At 38.5% G+C, this 22,440-nt stretch overlaps 2 protein-coding genes across 3 annotated transcripts in view; one reads left to right on the forward strand and one right to left on the reverse strand.

Annotated features, from left to right (window-relative positions):
• Fkbp15 (FKBP prolyl isomerase 15) overlaps positions 1–8,060 on the reverse strand; it is a 56,941-nt gene extending 48,881 nt beyond the window's left edge. The window contains exon 1 of the mRNA XM_033758985.1: positions 7,914–8,060. Coding sequence (XP_033614876.1) covers positions 7,914–7,966 — 53 coding nt within the window. The 5' untranslated portion in view covers positions 7,967–8,060. The remainder of the gene's footprint in view (positions 1–7,913) is intronic.
• Positions 8,061–8,166: 106 nt separating this feature from the next.
• The window catches only part of Slc31a1 (solute carrier family 31 member 1), a 41,523-nt gene continuing 27,249 nt past the window's right edge, over positions 8,167–22,440 (forward strand). The window contains exon 1 of one of the 2 annotated variants that reach the window (XM_010639373.3): positions 8,167–8,382. The gene's annotated coding sequence lies outside the window, so the exon portion shown is untranslated. The other variant, XM_010639374.2, reaches the window with a different exon arrangement.

Here is a 22,440-nt window from a genome sequence, read left to right on the forward strand (position 1 = left end):
CTCTGTCCCCAGAACTGCAAAAGAAAAGCAAAGAAGACAGCCAGGTGTGATGGTGCACATCTGTAATCCCAGCTACTCAAAGGGCTGAAGCAGAATCTCAAGTTAAAGACTAGCATAAGCGACATAGCAAGATCCAGTATCAAAAACAAATTATATGAAAACTGGTCTTGCTTAGATCACCAACAAACTTGTTACTAAATCCAGTTTATCAGTCCTTTTCTTATCTGACATCATGCTTCCCTTACAAATGCTTCCCTTGACTTCTTTGGGGATGTCCTTCTTCCCACAGGTCCAAATAAGACATTTTAGAAAGCTAATGGGATCCCTTTCTTGTTTTCTTCCCATCTCTCCGGCTTCTCGTTTAACTCTTTCAGCTCTTCTTTGTAGGCTCAATCTTTAAATGTCCATTATCTTCAAGGTTTTATACTTCCTTGGCAATTTCATTTATTTGCCTTGGTATCAAAAACTATCCAAATGACGATATGTTAAAATTCGTATCCTCAGCCCAGAACGTGGTCCTGAGTACTAGACAACACATTTATACCACATGTCCAAACCAGAATGCACATCCTCCAACAAGCTGTAACAACCTGTATGACAACCTATCAAGGAAGGTCATTTAGAGACCCAGTGTCTGAGGGTTTTAGTGACAGCAGGTTACATAGAAGTCACCTTTTGCTTAGTATGCATTGAAATCCCAGATTCTTAGAAGGAAGTGTTCATTATAAACCATATTAGGCATCGTGTGTCATAAGGACAGCTTTATATCAGTGTGGTGAAGGGTTTCCCAGTAAGTTCCCAGATGCCCGTCAAATGCCAATTTTGTAAGGGGTTTCTAAGGATGACAGTCTTAGGCCTGGTATGTTAACTTTTACCTGCAGATAGTTCCAAGTAAAGCTGAAACCTGAGGGCCCTCGACCTCACTCCTCCCTCCAATTTGACAGTCCTGCCCTAACTCCAAGTCCATTTGATTTTAAATATTTCTCAAACCCATTCATCAATCCCCATCCTCAGTACTACTTCCCTAGTCTAGACCACCATCACATACATCTAACTTCAAACATCACAAAAAAAATTCCTGATTCATCTCTTTCTTGTTCTTCCTGCTTATCCATTTCCCCAGTGTACTCACAGCAATCTTTCTAAAAACCAAATTTGACTAACTTTCTCTCCTCTTTAAAACCCTCAATAACATCTCAATACTAAGATAAGGGGTCCGGAGTTGAATATTGGTACAAAAAAATACTAAGATAAAAATCCAAACTGATCAATATAGCTTTACAAAGCCTTTCAAGAATCACTCCTTTGTTTCCCCAGCTTCACCCCTGACCATTTCTAATCTCCAACTGTGTGTGATGGCCACGCTAAGGAACTTTTCTCATATAAAGCAAGATTTCCTTTTCTCAGTCTTGGATGTGCTATTCCCTCTACCTGAGACATTCTTCCTGTTTCTCCTCTCCCTGGGAAGCTATAAAATTAGGTGCTCCTAGCGCCAGGGATTTAGCTTAGTGGTTCTGGTGCCTGCCTCACAAGTGCGACTGGACCTGAGTTCAATCCCTGGTTAAAAGAAAAAGAAAATTAGGTGCTCCTATACTTGCCTATATTTCATTCAAGAAATATGAACTATGCTAAGTGCTGGGTACACACTGATGACAAAATTACCTTCTATTTTCAAGTGCATAGTCTAATGAGGAAATCAGACATACTTAATATATAAATGTAAAGTGTAATATGAGATATAAAGCAGGGCATGGTGGTTAGCCATCTATGTCAACTCACTTGGCTTGGGAGCTGCTAAAGGGGATTATTAAAGCACTCTTCTGGGTGTACCTAGGTGGGTCATGGAGGTGTTATTGTGGTAATATATCTGATCCCTGGCCTCTTCTTTTCTGGCCTTGTTCCCCTACTTTACTTCCTGAATACAACAAACTAGCATCATTTCTTTGCTATACACTTCTGCTATAATTTTTCTATTTTGGAGCCAACTGACCAGGGACTGAATACCCTGAAACCATGTTCAAATTAAACCTCTCTGCCTTTAAATTGTGAATGTTGAGCATTGTGCCTCAGTGACAAGAAAGCAGACTAATATACAAGGGAAGCTGTTGTACAGGGATTAATACAAGTTATTTAATCATTCATCACTCACTTAACATGATAATTGATTATTCATTATAATCAGAAACTGATTGCACATTTTGCCCAGGGTTTAGAATATAATATGCTTAATAAATGCTGTGGTTTGAATATGTCCCCCTAAAAGCATATGTTGGAATCTTAACCCCCCCAAAAATGCTGTTGTTAGTGGGACCTAAGGCAAACTGTTTAGGTCATGAGAGCTCCGCTCCAACCTCATAAACTGCTCAAAACTGAATTATTATAAAATGGGCTTAGAGCTGTGAGTTTACAGGAAGAAGGCTCCATAGACATTGGCACCATGATACTGAAGGACTTCCCACATTCCAGAAGGGTGAAAACTAAATTTCTTTTCTTCATACCTTATCTATCTGTGGTATTTTGTGACAGCAACACAAAATGGATTAAAGGATAATGGAATTCAAAGTCTACTCTAACTCATCTCCTCTTCTCCAAAAGCATTTTTTAGCCTAGATGATGTAAACATTACACCTTCCCAACAGCTCTTTTTGGCTTTAAAAAAATAATTTTAATGTACATATAAATATATACTAGCATCTTATAAAACCAATTCACTGTGATTTAAAAATATTACCTTATTTTCCCAAAGAATCTACTGTTTTCTGTAAATGGAGTCCAGAACAGTTAAAGACGAATAGGTTTAAATGAGATTGCAAGTATACTACTAGAGGGCAAGTATACTACTAGAGGAAAAGAAGAGTTAAACTAAACAAAATATTAACAAATGCTAAAGAATTTAAAAGAAACCAAGATTTCTCCTTTTAGCCAGGGCAATTTGGATGGATTTCCTAGAGTAGTTAAGATTCTGGTAGAGCTGGGCAATGCCTTTAATGTAAAGAAAATTTACAGCACTCAGAATCTATTTAAAATATAATTAGCAGCCCAAATGCCCATCAACCAATGAATGGATAAAGAAGATGTGGTGTTTTTTTTTTTTACAATGGAGTACTACTCTGCCATAAAGATAGTAAGCTTGAGACATTTCTAGCTAAATGAATACACTTTGAGACCACATTCTTAAGCAAGATAAATCGGACACAAATGTTTAAATACTGCATTGTTTCTCTGGTGTGAGAAATCAAAAGTGGAGAAGAGGACCAAAATATATAACAGATATGGGGAACTGGGAAGAAAATGTTCAAATGAGAAGGAGAACAAGGAAGGGAGTAGGAGAAAGTAAAAAAGGAACAAGAAAAAAATGGAAATAAAGCTTTTGTAAATAAGGAGGGGCAGAGGGGTCAAAGGGTGGAGAGGGTAATGGAAAAAAGAAGCAAGATATATCATGTACAGGTATGAATTCCCTATGATGAACATTATCATTGTGTAAATCTAAAATGTACCAATAAATATTTTGCTTCAAAACATTTAGCAGAAAGATAGATCTTTCTCAAGTGTGAAGGTGATCAAATATGTAGGAAGGAGAAAAGGAGGGGAGAGAAAGGGGATGAAAAAAAGAATTAAGATATGTTATGTACATGTACAAGTCACCAAGAAGAATGTGATCATTATGAACTACAAATAGGTACTAATAAAAATAAAAATTGAAAAAATATATAACTGCTTATGTGCAAATAATTGATATAAAAATGTTCAGTAAACTATGGGTATTTTAATGGTGCAAGAATGTTCCTTTTTCAAAGTAAAGTCAAAAGTGTCACTGGCAAACTTTCTACTGATATCCTAAAAGCCAGTTGACTGATGATGGGAAAATCAATCCAAAAGCCAGGCCAATCCAATTATGTTTCATATTAATTCCATTTCCTATTAAGACTTAAGAATGAATGCTATACACTCTTAGTAGTATAAATTTTTTGTGCATTACTACGTTTTTCTACTTTTAAAGTGTTCTCAAATGCACATAATCTTCCTATGTTAGCAAGAATGGGCTTGTTAACTCTAGACTTCAACATCTATGTTAATAATTCATGAGAAAAATCATTATGGCATTAGTTATATTTTTAAAATAAATGTTAGCTAATATATTTAGCTGCCAAGATCCTTTCCTTACCTCACTTTCATATTTCTTTTCTCATCAAAAACAAAAACATGCATTAATCCTGTATTGATATATTTTAATAATGGGATCTTTCTGTTGGTAAAAAAACTTCTTTTATTAACCATGACATCCACATCTACTTATCATAATGATGATAATGACAAATGGACAGATCTGTTGGAATCTACTCGCCTAACTTTGACTCCAGGCTCTCTCGGTTAGTTTCTAGCTGTGCAACCTTGAGCAACTTACCTCTCTGAGCTGTCCCATTTGTAAAATGGGTATAATAATGAAGCCAGGCGTGGTGGCACATGCCTGTAATCCTAGCACTTGTGAGGCTAAAGCAGGAGGATTGCAGCCTGGGCTACACAGTGTGTTCCAGGTCAGTCTCAACTACATAGTGAGACCCTATCTCAAAAACAAAAAACAAAAAACAAAACAAAAATGAAAACTACTACTTGATACAGAAGTAAGGAGTAAATATGATCATATATATTCATTAATTCCTCAGTACAGTGTCTGTTAATAAATATACACTATTTTATACACTTTGTAAACACATTCTATTATTCAAAATGCCTACTCAATTCAGATACTCCTATAAGGGAGAGAGAATGCTTGATCAATGCACAGGGTGACCTGAAATTACAAACTGATATTAGCATAAATACAAAACTATCGAACAAGGAAAGATCACCAAAAGCAAATCTCATTATTCAAAAAATGAGTCTATGGAGGAATAAGAATGGGAAGTGACTTGTCCAAAGTCATACTCCTAACTGGGGAAAGAATCAACAGAAGAATTTAGGCTTTTCTGTATCTTTTATAGAATATACAACACCTTTTGATGATGGCTCTGAGGTTATCTTTTATCCACCTTTCTACTTTATCATTACTATGTTAGTCAGATTTCCCTATACATACCTCATAAAAATCTAAAACAAATATATACATAAATGGCCCATTCAAAATGTTTTGTAAAATGCTGGGCATAGTGACATTCTAGGACATTTTCAAAAGGCCTAATACACTAGTAGTTGTGGTATACATTGGTAGTCCTAACTACTTAGGAGACTGAGGCTGGAGGAACCCAAGGATTAGGGTAACACAGCAAGTTCTTGCCTAAAAAAAGAAAAGAACCTGATTATTAGCTGAAGTCAGATACCATGCACTAAGTAGCATTCATATATTTCTTTATATCAAAGTCACAAAGGCAGGGAAAGGGCTGAGACAAAACAAAAAGTGTATCTTCTGATTACTATTTCTTTCTTTTTTGGGGGGTACCAGGGATTGAACTTGGGTCATTGTGCTTGTGAGGCAGGTGGCAGAACCACTGAGCTAAATCCCCAGGCCCTTCTGATTACTATTTCTAAGCTAACTATAGACTTTAAGAGATCCAGAAAGGCTGGATGTAGCTCAGTGGTGCTGCGCTTGCCTGACAAGCACAAGGCCCTAAGTTTGATCTTCAGTACTGAAATAAATAGATAGATAGATAGAGACCCAGAAACTGGAAAAGCAGCTTTCAATCAATAGACTACCATCCCAGGCACTAATATTTCACTTTTATTAGGTTCAACTACCCTAAATAGGATCAAGTAAGTTCTATAGTTAGGAGATGCAAAATATAAGCAAGTATATTTACAGTAATTAAAGTTATAAAAGAGGAACTGATAGGGGCCAGGGATTTAGCTTAGTGGCACCCCCCTTGCCTTACAAGTGCAAGGTTCTGAGTTCAATCCCTGGTACTGAAAAAAAAAATGAGGAACTGAAAAGCAGTTGCAATGTCCACTGTCATGTGTTCTACCTCCCTGGAGAAACAGCAAAATCAGAGAATGCTGATGAAACTTGCCTTATTCTCAATATTAAATTTCATTCCATTTTCCTAGAACAAACATAAATCATCCGTATAACCTTCTTTGCTAAGTCTTTTGTCATTAAATTTGCTATTGTCTACATCTAGGGGCACAGTCACGTGACTAGACTTAAAGCGTCTCAGGATATTGATAAGCCTGCTCAGGGAAACAGAATAGTTGACTCACCAAGAAGTCATCCTGGATCTGGAATCTGAAAAAGGGTTCATGACTCTTTATTGTCTACGCTACAGTTTCAGTCAGCAGTGGATTGCTTTATGCATGAGCTTAACATTCCTTTACAGATTTTTCTCAAATACTTTCAAACAGTGAAGAACATGAATTTAAAGTCCACCTTGGAAAATTTCCAAAGGCCTAATATACAGCTACACACAAAACAGCTTTGTATGAAAAAATACTAATTCAAAAGGCTGACTACATAGACAATAGCAGCAGGGAGGCTAGACTGTATAGAAATTTTAGTGACTGTTTTGAGTGAAACAGAGAAGAAAGGAACCAAAGCACAGCTGAACTCTAAGTAAATGAGCAACTGGAAGGATTCAAAGTGGAACTAAATAGCAGGCCATCTAATGTGGGAGCAAAGGTGGAACAAAGTTTCAAAAGTGAAAAGAAGATATAAAGTGGGTAATACAGAGCTAATCAGTGAGTGTCAAAAGATCCTGCTAATGACCAAAAGACAGCCAGGCATAAAAGTGCGTGCCTACAATCCCAGCACTTAAAAGGCTGAGGCAGGAAGATCAGAGGTTGCAGCTACCCTTGGTTACATAGTGAGATCCTGTCCAGAGATATGGAGAGGGAAAAGAAAAGGAATGAGACAGGGGAAGCAGGGGAGGGAGGGAAAGAGAGCGGGAGAATGAATGAGTGAATGAATGAATCATTTTATAGGCATTCTTGTGTTGAACTCCCCAATAGGTCAAGGAATCAAGCTGAGGGCAGGCACTAGAACCTAATCACTTTTGTAAACTCTTGACATGTACAACGGGAAGCAATATGATGATGTATTCACCATTTTTTCAGTGCAATCTTCAGTATGCACAAAATCTGTAAAGCTCAGACCTCCAAAGACCAGAATTTGGCAGCTAAGAAGTTTGAAGCCAAGGTTTCCAGACGCGGCCTAAGAGAAAATGGAAATTTACTAAAAGAGATAAAGCCTTGTTTGTCTTTGAAGACTTTTATCTCAGGCGATATACACAATGTATAAGGCTAGGGGATAATGACTGCATCCTTTCACATTGATCTTAAGCTTTAAAACTTACAAAGTGCAATTACACCGCTATTATTTATTCAACAGACACTTTCTGAGCACTCAACATGTGCCAGGTACCATGCTGAGTGCTAAATAAAAATGAACAACATAAGCAGTTCCCTCCTGTTCGGGCTTATAATCTAGTAGGTTCAGTGTGCAAAGGTAGTCGTGGGAATAAGGAAGATAGAGCAATTTATTCCGCCCGGGGCTGTGGGAAAAGGGAAAGCATCATAAAAGATGACATCCGAGCTAGGTTTTGAATGATGCTGGAACTGAATCTCCAGGTACTGCTTTTAAAATGTCACCAGAGAAGAGAAAGTCTCATACTGGCCCCAGATGACTCCCAAAAATACTGAAGCAGGCAGTCTCTTCGCAGTCATCCCCGTTTACTGGAGAAACTGACTCAGAAAGCAAAGAGCGAAACACTAGGTCACACCGAGTGTCACGGGAGATGCTGGGCCCAGGTCTCAGATTCACAGACAGCACAGTTACGAGCTCTACTCAGACTGGGGAAGTCTAAGCACCGGGTGTTGGCAAGGGTCTGTACCCGGAAGTTGAGGTGAGGCCAGGGAAGAGATCCACCCCTTACAACCATCCTCCGGTCTCAGCCATGCTCTCTGGCCTATGCTTCTCGGTCACTCACCCGCCGCTCGGCGAGAGGAAGTCAGTGTCGTCCTCGTCCCCGGCACCGAACATAGCGTTGGCTTTTGCCCCTGAGGCGGAGGAGGCCGGATGTTCCCGGGGCCTGTCACCGCGGACGTCGTAAAACGCCGCGGCGGCGTGCTGCTTTCCGGCAGGCCAAATTCCTGTACTCTAGCTCAGCCGAAAGGAGACTGGACTCTGGAAAAGGTGGAGCAAAGGCAAATACGAAGTCGAGTGTCTCGTGGCGTAAAGCCTCTCCAGCCCGAAGAAGAGGCGGAGTTCCGAGGATCTGTGCGTGGATTGGGCGGCGAGCTTAGGGGGCGGGGCAGGGGCGGGAAAGTGCGGCCTCTGTGGCAGTGGTGGACACGTCGAGCCGGACAGAAGTGACGGGGGCTTCTGAGAAGTCCTGAGGGGTTGACTGATTCCAGTTCTCAGAGGGAGGAGTCTCTGGCTGAATTCGACCTGGGAAGGTAAGGCCTCCCGCCCTATTTCATAACATAGGAATAGGACGGACCTTTCCCCTCCGGGTCAAGGACCCTCCGCCGCCCTTCTCTGCTGGGCGGAAGGAGAAAGAGCCCAGGACTAGACGTCTGGAGACCTGAGCCTTGGCCTGGCCCCTACGGCGACACAGCCGGAGTGACCTTAGGCAGGTTGATGGACACCGCAGCTTCCCCTTCTATGCAATGGCCCATGTGTCCGGTGCCTCCAGGTGCCGGCTTTGTCGAGAAGCTTTTAAACCTGAGAGATCGTTGAATCCAATCTCAGTCTCCTCATAATCCCAAAATCTGCAGACCAAGAATCGAAGGAACTAACCACTGAGGCGACAGAATAAAGGGCAGACTGCGGGTAGGTTCGTGGTCCGCTGATTCAGGATTTAGCTAACTGGTGAGTGAATGAAAACCTTACTGGTGCTAAGCACCGTGTGTACTTATAGAGTGATTATTGCTAGACTGTGACGAATGGTTTGAGGCAAGACCCCTTTCTAGAGTCCACGCAGGAAAAGTGCAGAAGAGCTGGGTATTCTGGAGGTGGACGATAGAAAAGAGGAAGTTTTGAAGGTAGAAAATCTCCACTATAGTTTGGGCTTGGGTTTTGCAGAGTTTTTCTGCACCGGTCCTAAGCCAGCATCAATTGTGTTTGACTTTTTTGCCTCAGTTTCCACCGTCTTTATATTTTGCATAAACTTCTCTTTAGTTAACCTGCTGTCATTCTTGGAATAATCTTGTATGAAGTCTAGCTTAGCCAAGCTGTAGATGAGCAGATAGTGCCCTAGTGTAGCGTCCATTTCCACAGATGTCACTGGAGAACTTTCACCCAAAGGTCCTCCCTCCTCTCAGTCAGATTGAGACTACAGGTGTCTCTTACCTGATTGTTTTAATCCATCAGCCCGATACTGAAATGACCGGTAGCTTCCTCCAAGGGGACTCGTACCTCTTGGTACTTTCCCTGTTGAGGTTTTTATTATAGTTTGTATACTACTAAATTGTAAGCCTTTTTAACCCATAATGGATTCTCATAAATTCTTTATTAAATTAAATAGTGGAATTTATTCTTGTTCCCTTATTCCTTAATAACTCTCCTAGATTTTTTTTCCCCTGTGTGACCTAGAGAGCCCCACAATGGCTCTTGTCTTTTATAGCTTCCAGAAAGATAAAAATACTGTATTGGCTGTGAACTATCTGGGTAGCATAGTATCTTTTGTTAACTGAAGGTGATTGTACTATTTTCTAAAATTGTAGGGGAGGAAGAAGGGGAACTATAGTTTTTGTAAGTAAAAATTTTTTTTTAACTGAGGATGGTCCTGTTGGACTGCTTCTTGTTTATTTTACAGATTAAAATGGTTAAAGCAGTAATAGCTGACAGTGTTGAAACAATAATGCACTAGACTGGAACCTGTTGCTGTAGCTCTGTTAGAATGTGAACTCCACCACCTCTCTGTGTGGAAAAATTAGCTGGATACATAGCCTTTCTAGCCCTTCTTTCCAGTATGTGTCACTCCAGCACAGAAACATTTTTATGGTTCTTTTAAAAACTGCCAAGGACACATTTGAGCTCTTATCTTGCATTCTTGGGTGGAGATATTTTTTTCTCTGTGGTGTTTAAGTAGCACATTTTACATATTCAGAATTCCTAAAATTGGCCATTTTGGTGTTGAAACCTCAGACATGGATATCCAGCTGTTGTGTGAACACAGCTGCTGATTCTCATTGACAGTACCAAGAAGAAAAAGATGGGGAGTCTTTCTTGGTCTTTCAGGGTTAGAACTGCAGATTTGGGTGCACTTGAAAAGCCACTGCCTTCCTGAATTAGAGTATTTCCAGACTGAAATGTATAATAGATGCTGAGAAATGCAAAGAAGAGCAAGGAAGGAGGGAGGGAGAAAGGAAGGAAGGGACAAGAGTAAGTGAAAATAAAAGGAAAAAATGGACACACAGCTTTTGTATATGGGGGGAGAGAGGGCTTGAGGAGGGAATGGGATAACATAAAATAAAATTTATTTTTTTAAAAAGATATTTCCAGTCTGGTAATACTGGACTAGGAACTAGGAAACCTAAATTCCTCTTCCAGCCCTTCTAATTCACTCTGAGTTTAGGTTATTATGCTCCCTAAACACTCAGTAGAAGTGGATTAGAACTAGAAACATCTGAGTATTGCTAGGGATACAAAGGTAAGTAGGGTATAGCCTTCATCTCAGATTTGGTTTTTTGTTTTTGTTTTTGGTACCAGGGATTGAACTCCGGCCCTTGTGCTTGCGAGGCAGTTGGTGGAACCTCTGAGCCAAATCCCTGACCCCTCAGATTTGAATGAAGTATTTTTTACTTACTTGTTTTACTTAAGAATGCAGCATTTACATGTATATATTCATAAAACGTACTGATCTCCTGAAGATTGACTGGAAAGCAGCAATTTTAATAATTCCTTTCAAATGATTGGTAATTTTGTATCAGGAATGACAAGGAAGGTTGTCTGTTTGGGGGGATTGTTTTGTTTTAATTTTTGTTTTTGAGATAGAGTCTGGCCTTGAATTCACTATGTAGCCCAGGCTGGCCTTGAATTTGTGGTGATTCTCCTGCCTCACCCTCCTGGGTACTGGGATTACAGGCATGCGCCACCATACCCAGCTCAGTTTGACAGTTTTAAACACAAGTACACCATACTGACCTCTACTGCTGAATGTGTCTTAAAATAATCAAGTTATATCATAAGTGTGGTATAGAGTTATGAATTGAATAGGTTAGGAGGGTTAGTATAGTGTTTTGTTCACTCATACACTAAGAACAAAAGAATGCTAATATTCAAAACCAGGCATGGGCTGGGCATGCTGGTGCACGTTTGTAATCTCAGCACTAGGGAGGCTGAGACAGGAGGATCTCCATGAGTTAAGAGGCCTACGCTACATAGTTCAAGGCCAGCCTAAACTACACAGCAAGACCCTGTCTCAAAAAACAAACAAAAAACCTCAGGAGGCTGAGGCAGGATTATCACTTTGAGTTCGAGACCAGCCTGGGCTACATAGTGAGTTCCAGGTCAGTCTCACCTACATAGTGAGACTCTGTCTCAAAAAACAAACAAACAAAAAAACAAAAAAACAGAATATGGTGGTGCACACCTATAATCCTAATGGGCTAAAACTGGAGAATAGTTTGGAGTTCAAGGCCAGCCTGGGCTACATAGCAAGAATAAGTCAGTCTGAATTACATAGCAGCACCCCATCTCAAAAAACAAAATAACAACAAAAAGCCAGAGTACAATTCAAGAACTATGAACTGAATGCCAACTATATGTAAAGTACAGTGCTGAGTGTTATGTAGGATAAGAAAATGTCCTCGACCAGGTTATAGTCAAATAGGGGGTAAATTAGAATACAACCATAAAGAAGACGTAGCAGGCTGGGGATTGGACTCAGTGGTTCTGCCACCTGCCTCGCAAGCGTAAGGGCCTAAGTTTGATCTCCGGTACCAAAAAAAAAAGAAGACATGGCAAAGTAAGTAGTGTAAGAAGAAGAAATTAATTTTAGGATTTCAAAGGTGAAAGAGATCATATCTATTCTGAAGTAGATGGTAGGGTTAGATAATGGGCCTTGAAGATCAGTAGGATTTCAAATAGATGTGAGGAAGTAAGGTTTTCCAGGTTGAGGTGGTACCTTTGGCAAATACAGGCAGGAAAAAAAAGCACAAATTCCTTACAAGATGGGAGCTGCCCTCATATTACAAAGTTAGGACCATTAATTAGTTAACCCTCCCCCACAAAAAACTTAAAGCAGGGAATCATATAGGTATTAGTTACTCACATATTTTATACTTCTAGCTTAAAATACAAATATTCTTTGTCATTCTTTCAACCTCAGCCCTTAGCCTTTTCTTGGAGTGTGGGTCTCAGGGGTTGTCAGACAGATTTTATCTCAGCCTTCTACCTGTTTTGAAGTTGTATTGAAACGGTCATGTTCATTTATTTACACATTGTCTGTGCCTACATCCTGTACAGCAGAACTGAGCAGTTACAGCAGAAACCATGTGGCCCACAACACCTAAAATGTTTGCTAACTGGCCTTTTATAGAAAGAGTTTACCAATCCCCAACATATATTATTTATGGTTCTTTAACATGCAACAACTGAATTCAATTGCAAAGCTGAGTACAGAATCTTTCCAAGTGTTTATAAAATGTCCTCCCAGTCTTGAGTCCCACACCTAACAGCAGCTTGTATGTGTCTGTGTGATTCATCTTTATCTAATCTTTCCAAAGCACTCAACTTGATTTTCATTAAAAAAAAAAAACTACATGCAGGCTACTGTAGAATAGTAGTTACATTCTTAAGCTCCGGAGTTAAATTGCTTTGCTACTTATTGTGTTGGCCTTGGGCAAGTTGCTCAGTTTCTCCCTCTGTAAAACAAGCATAATGATAGTATCACTTCCCAGGGTTCTTGTGAAATCTGTGAGTTAATTCACATAAAGCACCAAGAACAATGTCTGCCAGGTAGTAAGTACTCAATTAGTGTTAGTTGCTGCTATCATTTTTCCCATTTATACTTCACTGCTTTACATAGTTCTAAGTTAAATTATATATTTACAACAACAACTGGCATAAATTGTTCTGTGAACAAACACAACTGATACCCTTGCTAAGAACACAACTTCAGTGAGGGAAAGAACAGAAGTGTCGACCCTGTGATATTGGAGAACACCCTAGACATGTGTTATCAGTTAAGTTTATTAACAGAGTGGGATAGTTTACAAAGAGTATAACAATACACACAGAAAAGTTGTATATGAAAATTGAAAAAGGAATCTCACAACCATTTTGCTGAGACCAATTTTGCACTTAAATTAGGAAATGGAATTTTTCATTCTTTTTTTTTTTTTTTTTCAGTACCAGGAATCAAACTCAGGACTTTGTGCTTGTGAGGCAGGTGCAGTGCCACTGAGCTAAATACCCAGCCCCGAAACTTTTCATTCTAAATGACATGATTAATGAAAAAAAAAATTACGTGGCTTAGGAATGTATCAAGCAAAAACTAAAAGTTTGCATAGCCCTATTCCCTGTGAGAAGTCCCTTCATTTTTTCTAATAATCCCTTGTATATGAGGTTGTGAGGATTAAATGAGATAAAGAGCATTTAGGGCACTGTTATTAATCTGTTAAAAACTTCAATCCAGCTTTCTTTTGGATTATTATTTCAATTTTGAATTGAGAAAAATAAAAGTTCCAGATTGAGTGTGAATAAAATGAAATAACTGCTCTGAAGGCAACAATTCATATTGTACTTAGAAGAGTCTGTGATCCTTGAGTCAGTTCCTGCCCCCTATTTCCAACTTGGCTGTTGATTCCTCTTTACACTTTCCCACCAGAAATGTTACAAGAAGGAAAAGATGGCACAGTTATCACCAGAAAAGTATTTACCATGACCAGATGACTTGACCCAGTAGATGTCAAATAAGTCAGTGACTAGGCAGCATCCAGATAGCTCTGCCAATTGGCCAGGCAGGCATGATTGGGGACCAACTAGGGAGGGCAGTAGCAAGTTGCTGATGCCTGTTCTTGCACGTGCAGGTTTTAGAATAACAAAGCCACTTTAAAAACTCACTGCTCTCTTGTAGCTTGTGATTAAATATGACAAGTCCTCAGAAGTCTGATAGTTAATACATTACAACAATTACATTATGCCAAAAGGAATCTTATAGTAGGTACTGGGAAGGAAATGCTTTTGAAGTTCTATTGCTTTGAGTTATATCATTTCATGATTTAGGTAACATCCCCAAGCAGGGTGGGGGGCATCCTCAGGAATGCAAAGCCCTGCAGAGAAGGAAAGGGTTGAAAAGGGTCCACCCTACCTCTTTTCCTTTACACAATGGCCCTAAAGTTTTGTATACAACCTGCTTTTGTAGGTTAAGGACATTATGCAATACAGTATATTGAGATGGAAGCCCGCTTCTCGAAAGTAAATACAAGAAATTGGAAGGAACACAGAGAGAGCAAAACACTAGTCACCAGTGCTATGTTGAAGGACCTATTTTACTGAGATTGTATTTCCCTAAATAGATGGTAGAGTTATTCTAGAACTATGATAAATGTTATGTAATTTTGAAGCAGTTTAGAGGACCTAGAATGTAGCTATTCCATTTATGAAAAAGGAATGCTATAACTGTGTGCCCACAGGCCCTCATTTCTCTCCCCTCCCTCTCCTGTGGCTTATTTTAAGCAACTCCTATACATCCCTCTGCACAAGCTATATCTTGTACATCTCAGACTGTTTTAATTAATCACATGTTTACCTCTTTCACCAGACTGGGCTTCTTTAGAATAGGAGTCGTCATAGTACTTTCATTTAGTAAATATTCATAAACATCAGATGAATGAATGAACTAAGTCCTTAGGGTCAGGACTAGTAAGCCTCAAGAGCCAGATCTTAATCCTACCCCGGTACTTTTTCCACCTTATCATGCAACTTCTCTCTGAGGTTTTGGGGGTTGGTTTGTTTGTTTGTTTGTTTTTTTGAGACAAGGTCTCACTCTGTAGTTCAGGCTTGCTTGGAACTCACTATGTAACCCAAGCTGCCTTGAACTTTCAGCAATCCCCCTGACTCACCTCTGAGTGCTGGGATTACTGGCATGTGCCACCACCATACCCAGCTTCTCTCTTAAGATTTTTGAATGTATCTTATTTTCAATTATATTCTCTTACTGCACTTTAATTAAATCATCCCTTATTAATTAATTTTTTTGGAGGGGATACTGGGGATTGAACTCAGGACCTTGTACTTGGGAGGCAGGCACTGAAACCACTGAGCTAAATACCCAGCCCTATTAATTAATGTTTTGATGAGGCATTCCCATTATCCTGTGTAATATGTTTAATTATATTTTCCTACTGAATGATAAAAAGGAAGTGTTCAGATATTTTCTAGTTTCAGCCTTACACCATATTAATTCCCAGGTATGCCAACAACATTTTTATGTAGACAGGTGAAAATCCTGTGAAACTAGAAAACTTTAAATACTTTGTCTCTTTTTGATTATACCAAAAAGGTGGTTAAGAAACTCTTTGCCAATATATATGTTCACTGACTAGTTTTTTTTTTTGTTTTGTTTGGTAGCTGGGATCGAACTCTAGATCTTGGCTTGCAAGGCAGGCAGTAGAACCACTGAGCTAAACCCCTGGCCCTAGCTGGTGTTCTTTTAATCAAACTAAAAACGGCTATATACTAGTGGTGGTAAAGCTATGGCATGTGTGTCACAGCGGGCTGTTTGTATCATTGGAAGCTGTGAAAGGTTCACCATCACTGCATATACTTTAAGTGACATGAAAGTGAGCTCCATTTGTGACTTGGATGTCTCCAAGACTATTTTTCCCATCTAAAAAGCCAGTAAAATATTATTAATATTTCATATTTTAGATTTTTTAGATTATTTTAATATTTCATATATTAGAGTGAGAAAGTGTTTAGCATACATTGTTTTATTTGATCTTTATAACCCTGTGAGATACCCAGAATAGATATTTTTATATCTGTTTTGCAATGAAAGAAATTAGTCTCAGGGTGTGTTTGGGTGATTTGCTTGATATCATTTGGCTCATATGTGGCAAACTTGGGCCAAGGGCTCACAGTACTATCTATAAAAGACTTTTAAATCTTTACATAAATCACACTAAAGTAGTCATGCTTAACAGACTGGAAACGTGTCAGGACTACAAAGGATCCAGAAAAAGGAGTATGAAAGGGTGCATCTCCTGATTGCATTATTCCAGGATGCAGCTTAGCCAGCAACAAAGGGTATCAGAGGAGTGGAGTATAGTAGCTGAAAGATCCACTCCCCAGTGGACTTAGACCCTTCTGTCATTGCATAACGAAAAGTCCTTTTCAGTTTGTTTGTTTGGTATATCAAATTTGAGTTGTGCTATTGGACCAAGCAAATAAAAGCTTTCTAAAGGCCTTTGAGAAGTGTAGTTGTATACTTGATCTTCTTTGTGCAGAAAGATGGGAGTGGGCCAAAGAAATAAGAGCTTCTGTGTTATTTGCCACCAAAACAGGATATGTGAAGCTAGGAAACCCTTCTGCTTAGTTGCTTCCCTGCAAATCATCTTGAGAAATCGGATAGTTGAGAGAAGAAGTTAATAATGTAATTTTTAAAATTTAATTTAAAAAAATACAAGTAATATGTATTACAAATTTTTTAAATTGCTGCACATAGTGTACCCTGTTTTATTTTATTTCCTAATATACATATACATATCGTTCTGTATCAGTGTACAGGACTTCCTCATTCTTTTGACTATATTCTGTTCTGTGGAAATATGATAATTTGACTATTCAGTGCCCTATCAATGAACATTTAGGTTGTATTTTCAATATTTTTTAATTCAGATATTCCTGCAATGAATAATTTGGTACATATAATAGTTTGCATATGTCCCAATATATCTGTAGAATAAATATTTAGAAGCTATCTCAAAGGGTATGTATGTGCATCAGACTAATAACTAAAGACTTCTGATTCTCATCTGTTAAGACTTTAATTCCATTGAGTGGTGAAAGAGATAAAAAGTATCATCTTTTTGGGAAAGTCTTTATTTTTATATATTATTCAGAAATGAAGCCTTAAATAAGGACTGTGTATAAGTAACTTCATCAAATGTTGAGTTGTAGACTGTACTAAAGTAAGCTGCATCACAGTCCTGCAGACTTGTTTAGTGCTTTTCAGTATGCTGTTGCTCAAAAGCTAAGTTGCAAAGTGAATATTATAGACTCAGAACAAAGAAGATTGTCTCCCAGCTATGTTTTTTTGTTTTTGTTTATTTGTTTGTTGCGGAAGTGGGGATTGAACTCAGGACCTTACACGTGCAAGGCAGGTGACGGCATCACTGAGCAATATCCTTAGCCCCTCCCAACTGTGTTTACCTGTACTTACCAAGTAGAATATTTGCTTTTTATTACAACCCACATAGGATTGAAAATTGAAAGATAAAATAAAGACAACCTAACTAATATCCATCTATATGTTTTCGGTCTTCCGAGATGTTTTGGTGGTTATGGGGTATGTTATAACTTTGTGAAGAATGCATTACCGTCACCATCAGTTGTCTTTTGGAGAAAGCAGAGACCATAAAGTAGGACAGAATTATATCATCCCTTCATTTCTTCTTAACCACCTACTAACTTGCCCTCCCTTCTTTTTTCATCTCCCCATTCTCCTAGTTGTCATAAGCCATTTATGAAATTTTCTCCGCAATGATAGGTTAAGCCATAGCTATTTTTTTTAAATATCTGAATTCTCAGTGTTCCCTAGGACAGAGGGACTTACTAAATACTTATACATTGAGTTGAGTTAGACGGCAAGGTGGTCCATTCTCTCCTTTGCTATTCTCTCAAGTGACATCCTTCCTTTTCCCTGCACAACCTTGCAGACCTTTCTACCGATTCCTTTGCATACTTAATATGGTTCAGGAAAAAAATAAGAGACTAAGTAATTACTGCATCCTGAAGAATAATGTATATCTGTTTGTTTAAGTAAATGCAAACATGTATCTTTCTGGCTCACATCTTGGTGCTACAATTAAAAATTTGGAAATTGTTTTATTATGCAGTAGTATAGCTATGGGATACTCAGGAACAACATAAAAACATACAACTCAAACATACTTTTTATTCCGACAAATCTCATTTTATGTGTATGAAATCAATCACGAAGATCAAAGAAAAGAGTAAATAAATATGAACTCCAGCTTATAACTGAGTTAAGCTGTAGAAGAAAATTTGTTTAGTGTTGATATTTCTTATTTATTTATTTATTTTGGTACCGGGGATCGAACTCGGGTCCTTGTGCTTGCGGGGGCAGGTGGTGGCACCACTGAGCTAAATCCCGAGCCCTAATTTTTCTTATTTCAGAATAAAAAAACCTGTCTGGCCATGCTTTATGCACTTAGCCTCTCTGTGAGATAGGATAAGCTCTGTGATAAGCTCTGTGAAGTAGGATAGTTCATTTTTGGACAATAACTCCTATAGGAGATAACCTATATGTGGACTGTAATTCCTATTAAGTTGACATAGGTAACTCCTGTCAGTTGACATAGGTATAATACCTCCTATAAATTATAGAAGACCATACATGCAGTTTGCCTATGTAGTACTCACCGTTCCAAATTTAAGTTTTCTTCAATATCAGATTCCCAAGAAAAATTGCTGCTAGATGGTAGAAGCTAGTTGCCTTCGTGGGCATTTTTCTGTCTATTTGGACAATCTTGAAAAGACTCAAACTTTCTAGAAAAGTAGCTGTGGGAAGTTTTTTCATTGTAGATTAGCAGTATTGCAGAGGTATTGTACTATATTACAGCTTAAAATTGTCATAAGAAATTAGAATGTAGAAAGGATAAGATGAACAAAAGTACAGTAATAATGTGTCATATTTCCATTTGAAATGGCATTTTGAACTCATCTCTTTTTCTTCCCCAAATCATAGTGAAATTACGATAAAAATATAAGAAAAAACATCTTTTAAAAGGTCAGGCATGGCGGCACATGCCTGTAGTTCCAGTAGTCAGGAGACTAAGACAGGAGGGTCACTGGGAGCTCAAGGCATCCTAGGCTACATAGGGAGTTCAAGTCCAGCCTGAACTATGTAGTGAGACTCTATCTCAAAATATCAAAAAACAAAAATAAAACAAAACATCTTATCAGAAAATAGGAAGACAGAAGCTAGGAATTTTGAAACATTTCAAAGAAAATATAATGCAGATAGGAGTCAGATTGAAGAAAATGACTGACCATGTGATCAACATGGGTGAAGGACATCACTGTAAAGTTAAGTGTCAGGGAGTCACTTAGGCACCTGTGAAAGCTCCAAATTGAGAGCAACGGAGATTAGAAAGAAGGTTTGTCTGTGGAGTAACCTGTGGAGGACACATCAAGGGTGTGAGAACTTATACCTATATCAATTTGGGGAAGAACAGTAGATTAAAAAGTAATAATAAAAAAAGAAAAGAAAAAAGTAATAATAATGATTTATTAAGGATTTGCTATGTTTAGGCACCATGCTGAAATAAATGTTTAGATGCTCACTCATGAAGAGACAACCTACAGAATGGGAAAATATTTTTGCTAGCTACTCCTCAGACAGAGTACTAGTATTTAGAATATACAAAGAAGTTTAAAAAAAAAAAAAAAGAAAAAAGACCCAGTGAAGAAATGGACTAGAGAAATGAACAGACACTTCACAGAGGAAGAAATACAAATGGCCAACAAATATATTAAAAAAATGTCTAGCACCTCTGACCATTAGAGAAATGCAAATTAAAACAACACTAAGATTCCATCTTACTCTGGAAAGAATGGCAATCATTAGGAAATTAAATAATAACAAATGCTGGAGTGGTTGTGATGAAAAAGGATCTCTCCTACATTGTTGCTGGGAATGCAAACTAGACCAATCATAATGGAAATCAGCATGGTGGCGATTTCTCAAAGAACTGAAATTGAAAATTCCATACAACCCAGCTATCCCCCTGCTGGGTATCCTGCCTAAAGAGCTTAAGTTATCACACTACAGCAATACTTGCATACCAATCCTTATAGCAGCATAATTCATAATAGCTAGATCCTGAAGCAGCCTGTATACCCATTAACAGATGATTGGATGAACAAAATGTGGTATCATTTGCCTTTGAAGCAGAGACATAGGGGATTCATCCTGCTCTGCTTCTCAGTGTTGTCTTCACACTGGAAATTCAGTCCAGGGCATTAATCACATGGGCAGTCCCTGGTGGAATTATGTATGTGTGAGTTTTCCTTTTGAATCTCCTAAAGCAACATATCCTACAAATGTCTCTAGATAAAATGTTCAAAACATGAAATTTTTGCTTCTTCAAGTACACAGATAACATGTTTATAGTTGTTAAGGTTTTGTTACATAAGTATTGATGTCTAATTGAATACCTGCATGTTTTTCTCAGCTCTTTAGGTTTTAACATCCTTAGAAAAACCTTTGGCTTACACTGGAGATTTTTATAAAAGCAGTTTTTCTCCTAAAACCGTTGGTCTCTTGCATTCCCCCTCAGATTAAGCACTGCAAAGCAAAACTAGCTGTCTTTATGAAAAATATTAAAAAAGGTATAGGGAAAGTGCTTTGTTAGTTTCCCAGCAGAGTTTTCTTTTTGTCCTACAAAGATCTTTATTTAGCTTTCTTGTGACATTTGTTAAGTTTTTTGATACAAACTGCAAGTCTTTAGTGATGGGAAGAAGTCTGTATGATTACTGAGATGATTGTTATTTTTGATAAATATTTATTGCAGTACTCTTGAAATAACTTTTAACCATTTCAAAGTACATAGACTGCTTATTTATTAAACAATAAAGCTTCTGGCCAGAAGGTTTAAAAAAAAAGTGGTATCTACATATAATGGAATACTACTCAGTTATAAAAAATGGCAAGTTTGAGGCATTTATAGGAAAATGATTGCACCTGGAAAAAGTAATGAAATAATCAGACACACAAGCTTGAATACCATGTGATATCTCTCATTTGAGTGAGGCAAAGTAGAAAGAAAATAATAAAAGATGTTTTTGTTTTTGTTTTTGTTTTTGTTTTTGGTACCAGGGATCAAACTTGGGTCCTTGTGCTTGCGAGGCAGGCGGCAGAACCACTGAGCTAAATCCCCAGCCCATAAAAATAATAAAAGATGAATAGAAAGGGACAAGTGACCTGATCTCGTCCAGTAGGGAAATGGTCCAAGGGAATAAGGAATGGGGTTTGGAGGAGAGGAAGAGGAATTGAGAGGAATTAAGGTATTCCATGTACAGGAATCTAATAACCCCAATTAGTATAAACAGTATAAGCCATGACATATGCTAAGACAAAAAGTATCAACAGCTACCAAAAAGGTGATTAGGGAACCAGAGGAAGAGGGAAAAGGGGAAGAGGATTTTTTAAAAACTGTAATATGTATATGTAACCACTTCCCAAGATTATTGTAAATGTGAATTAAAAACATGTGCTAATAAAATAAAAATAAATGTACACTCATGATGTAGATAGAACTCTTGCCCCTCTTTAGAGGAAACTAACTTGCCCTCCTAACAACTGTGCTGTTGCCTTAGTGAACTCACTGAGGCAGTGATCTTAACTCTGAAAACAATCCTATGAGATAGGTTACTTTTATTATCCTTGTTTTAGAGCTGAGACACAGAGTTATTAAGTAATTTGCCCAAGGGCCCACAACCAGTAAGTACAGTTTTACCAGTTAGTGAGTGAATATAGATCCCTTGTGTATTTGGCAGATCATTGTAACAAAGGGAAAATATCTTTTCTGCCCACAGCTTCCTTCTGTAGTGAACATGTAAAACATAGGATTTTGTGACCCACAAAAAGCAGAATTAAGCAAAGTAAAACTAGAGTGAAATTAAGTGAGACTTGATAGCTGACAGCTTGGAAGCTGACAGCCTGGATGCTGAGTGTTAAGACAGATAAGAGTTTGCTGTGACATGTGGGGAATTCCCCCCCCCGACCGTGTGCCGTGACACATGACTGCTGTGACATAAGATTAAGAGTTTGAAGTAAGGTAATGCGAGTGTTGAGGAGTTAACTTAGATAGAGCATATGGATGTATTAGATTAGAAATGACTTAAAGTATAAAAGGAGAAGACTACAGACAGATGACGTCGCTTGACGACTCCGTCAAGATGACCTGCTGAAGCTCTGCCCGAGACGCAGGAGCTTCCAGACCTGGAACAGAGGATCTGCATCCCTGCTCTGTCCGAGATGCTGACACGCTGTACCTGATCCTGACTGCCGAAACATCGAAGTCGCAGCTCGACCCTGCGAAGCCTGAGACCAGACTACATCTACCAGGTCGTATGCCCTCACCTATAGCATGATAGCATTTATGATTGTGTTAGAGATATTATGGGCTGGCATTATTTCTGGATTGCGCTGGCAATTGTAGTTGTATCCTTTGTGTGGGCTTGTATTTGTATTGTTAATGAGAGTAAAAGCATTGATCAAAACGAAACCGAATTGGCAATCATTGATGCGCTGACCC

This window comes from Fukomys damarensis, unplaced genomic scaffold (assembly GCF_012274545.1).
Source record: "Fukomys damarensis isolate Sample0158 unplaced genomic scaffold, DMR_v1.0_HiC HiC_scaffold_36, whole genome shotgun sequence".
In the NCBI taxonomy this organism is placed as follows: Eukaryota; Metazoa; Chordata; class Mammalia; order Rodentia; family Bathyergidae; genus Fukomys; species Fukomys damarensis.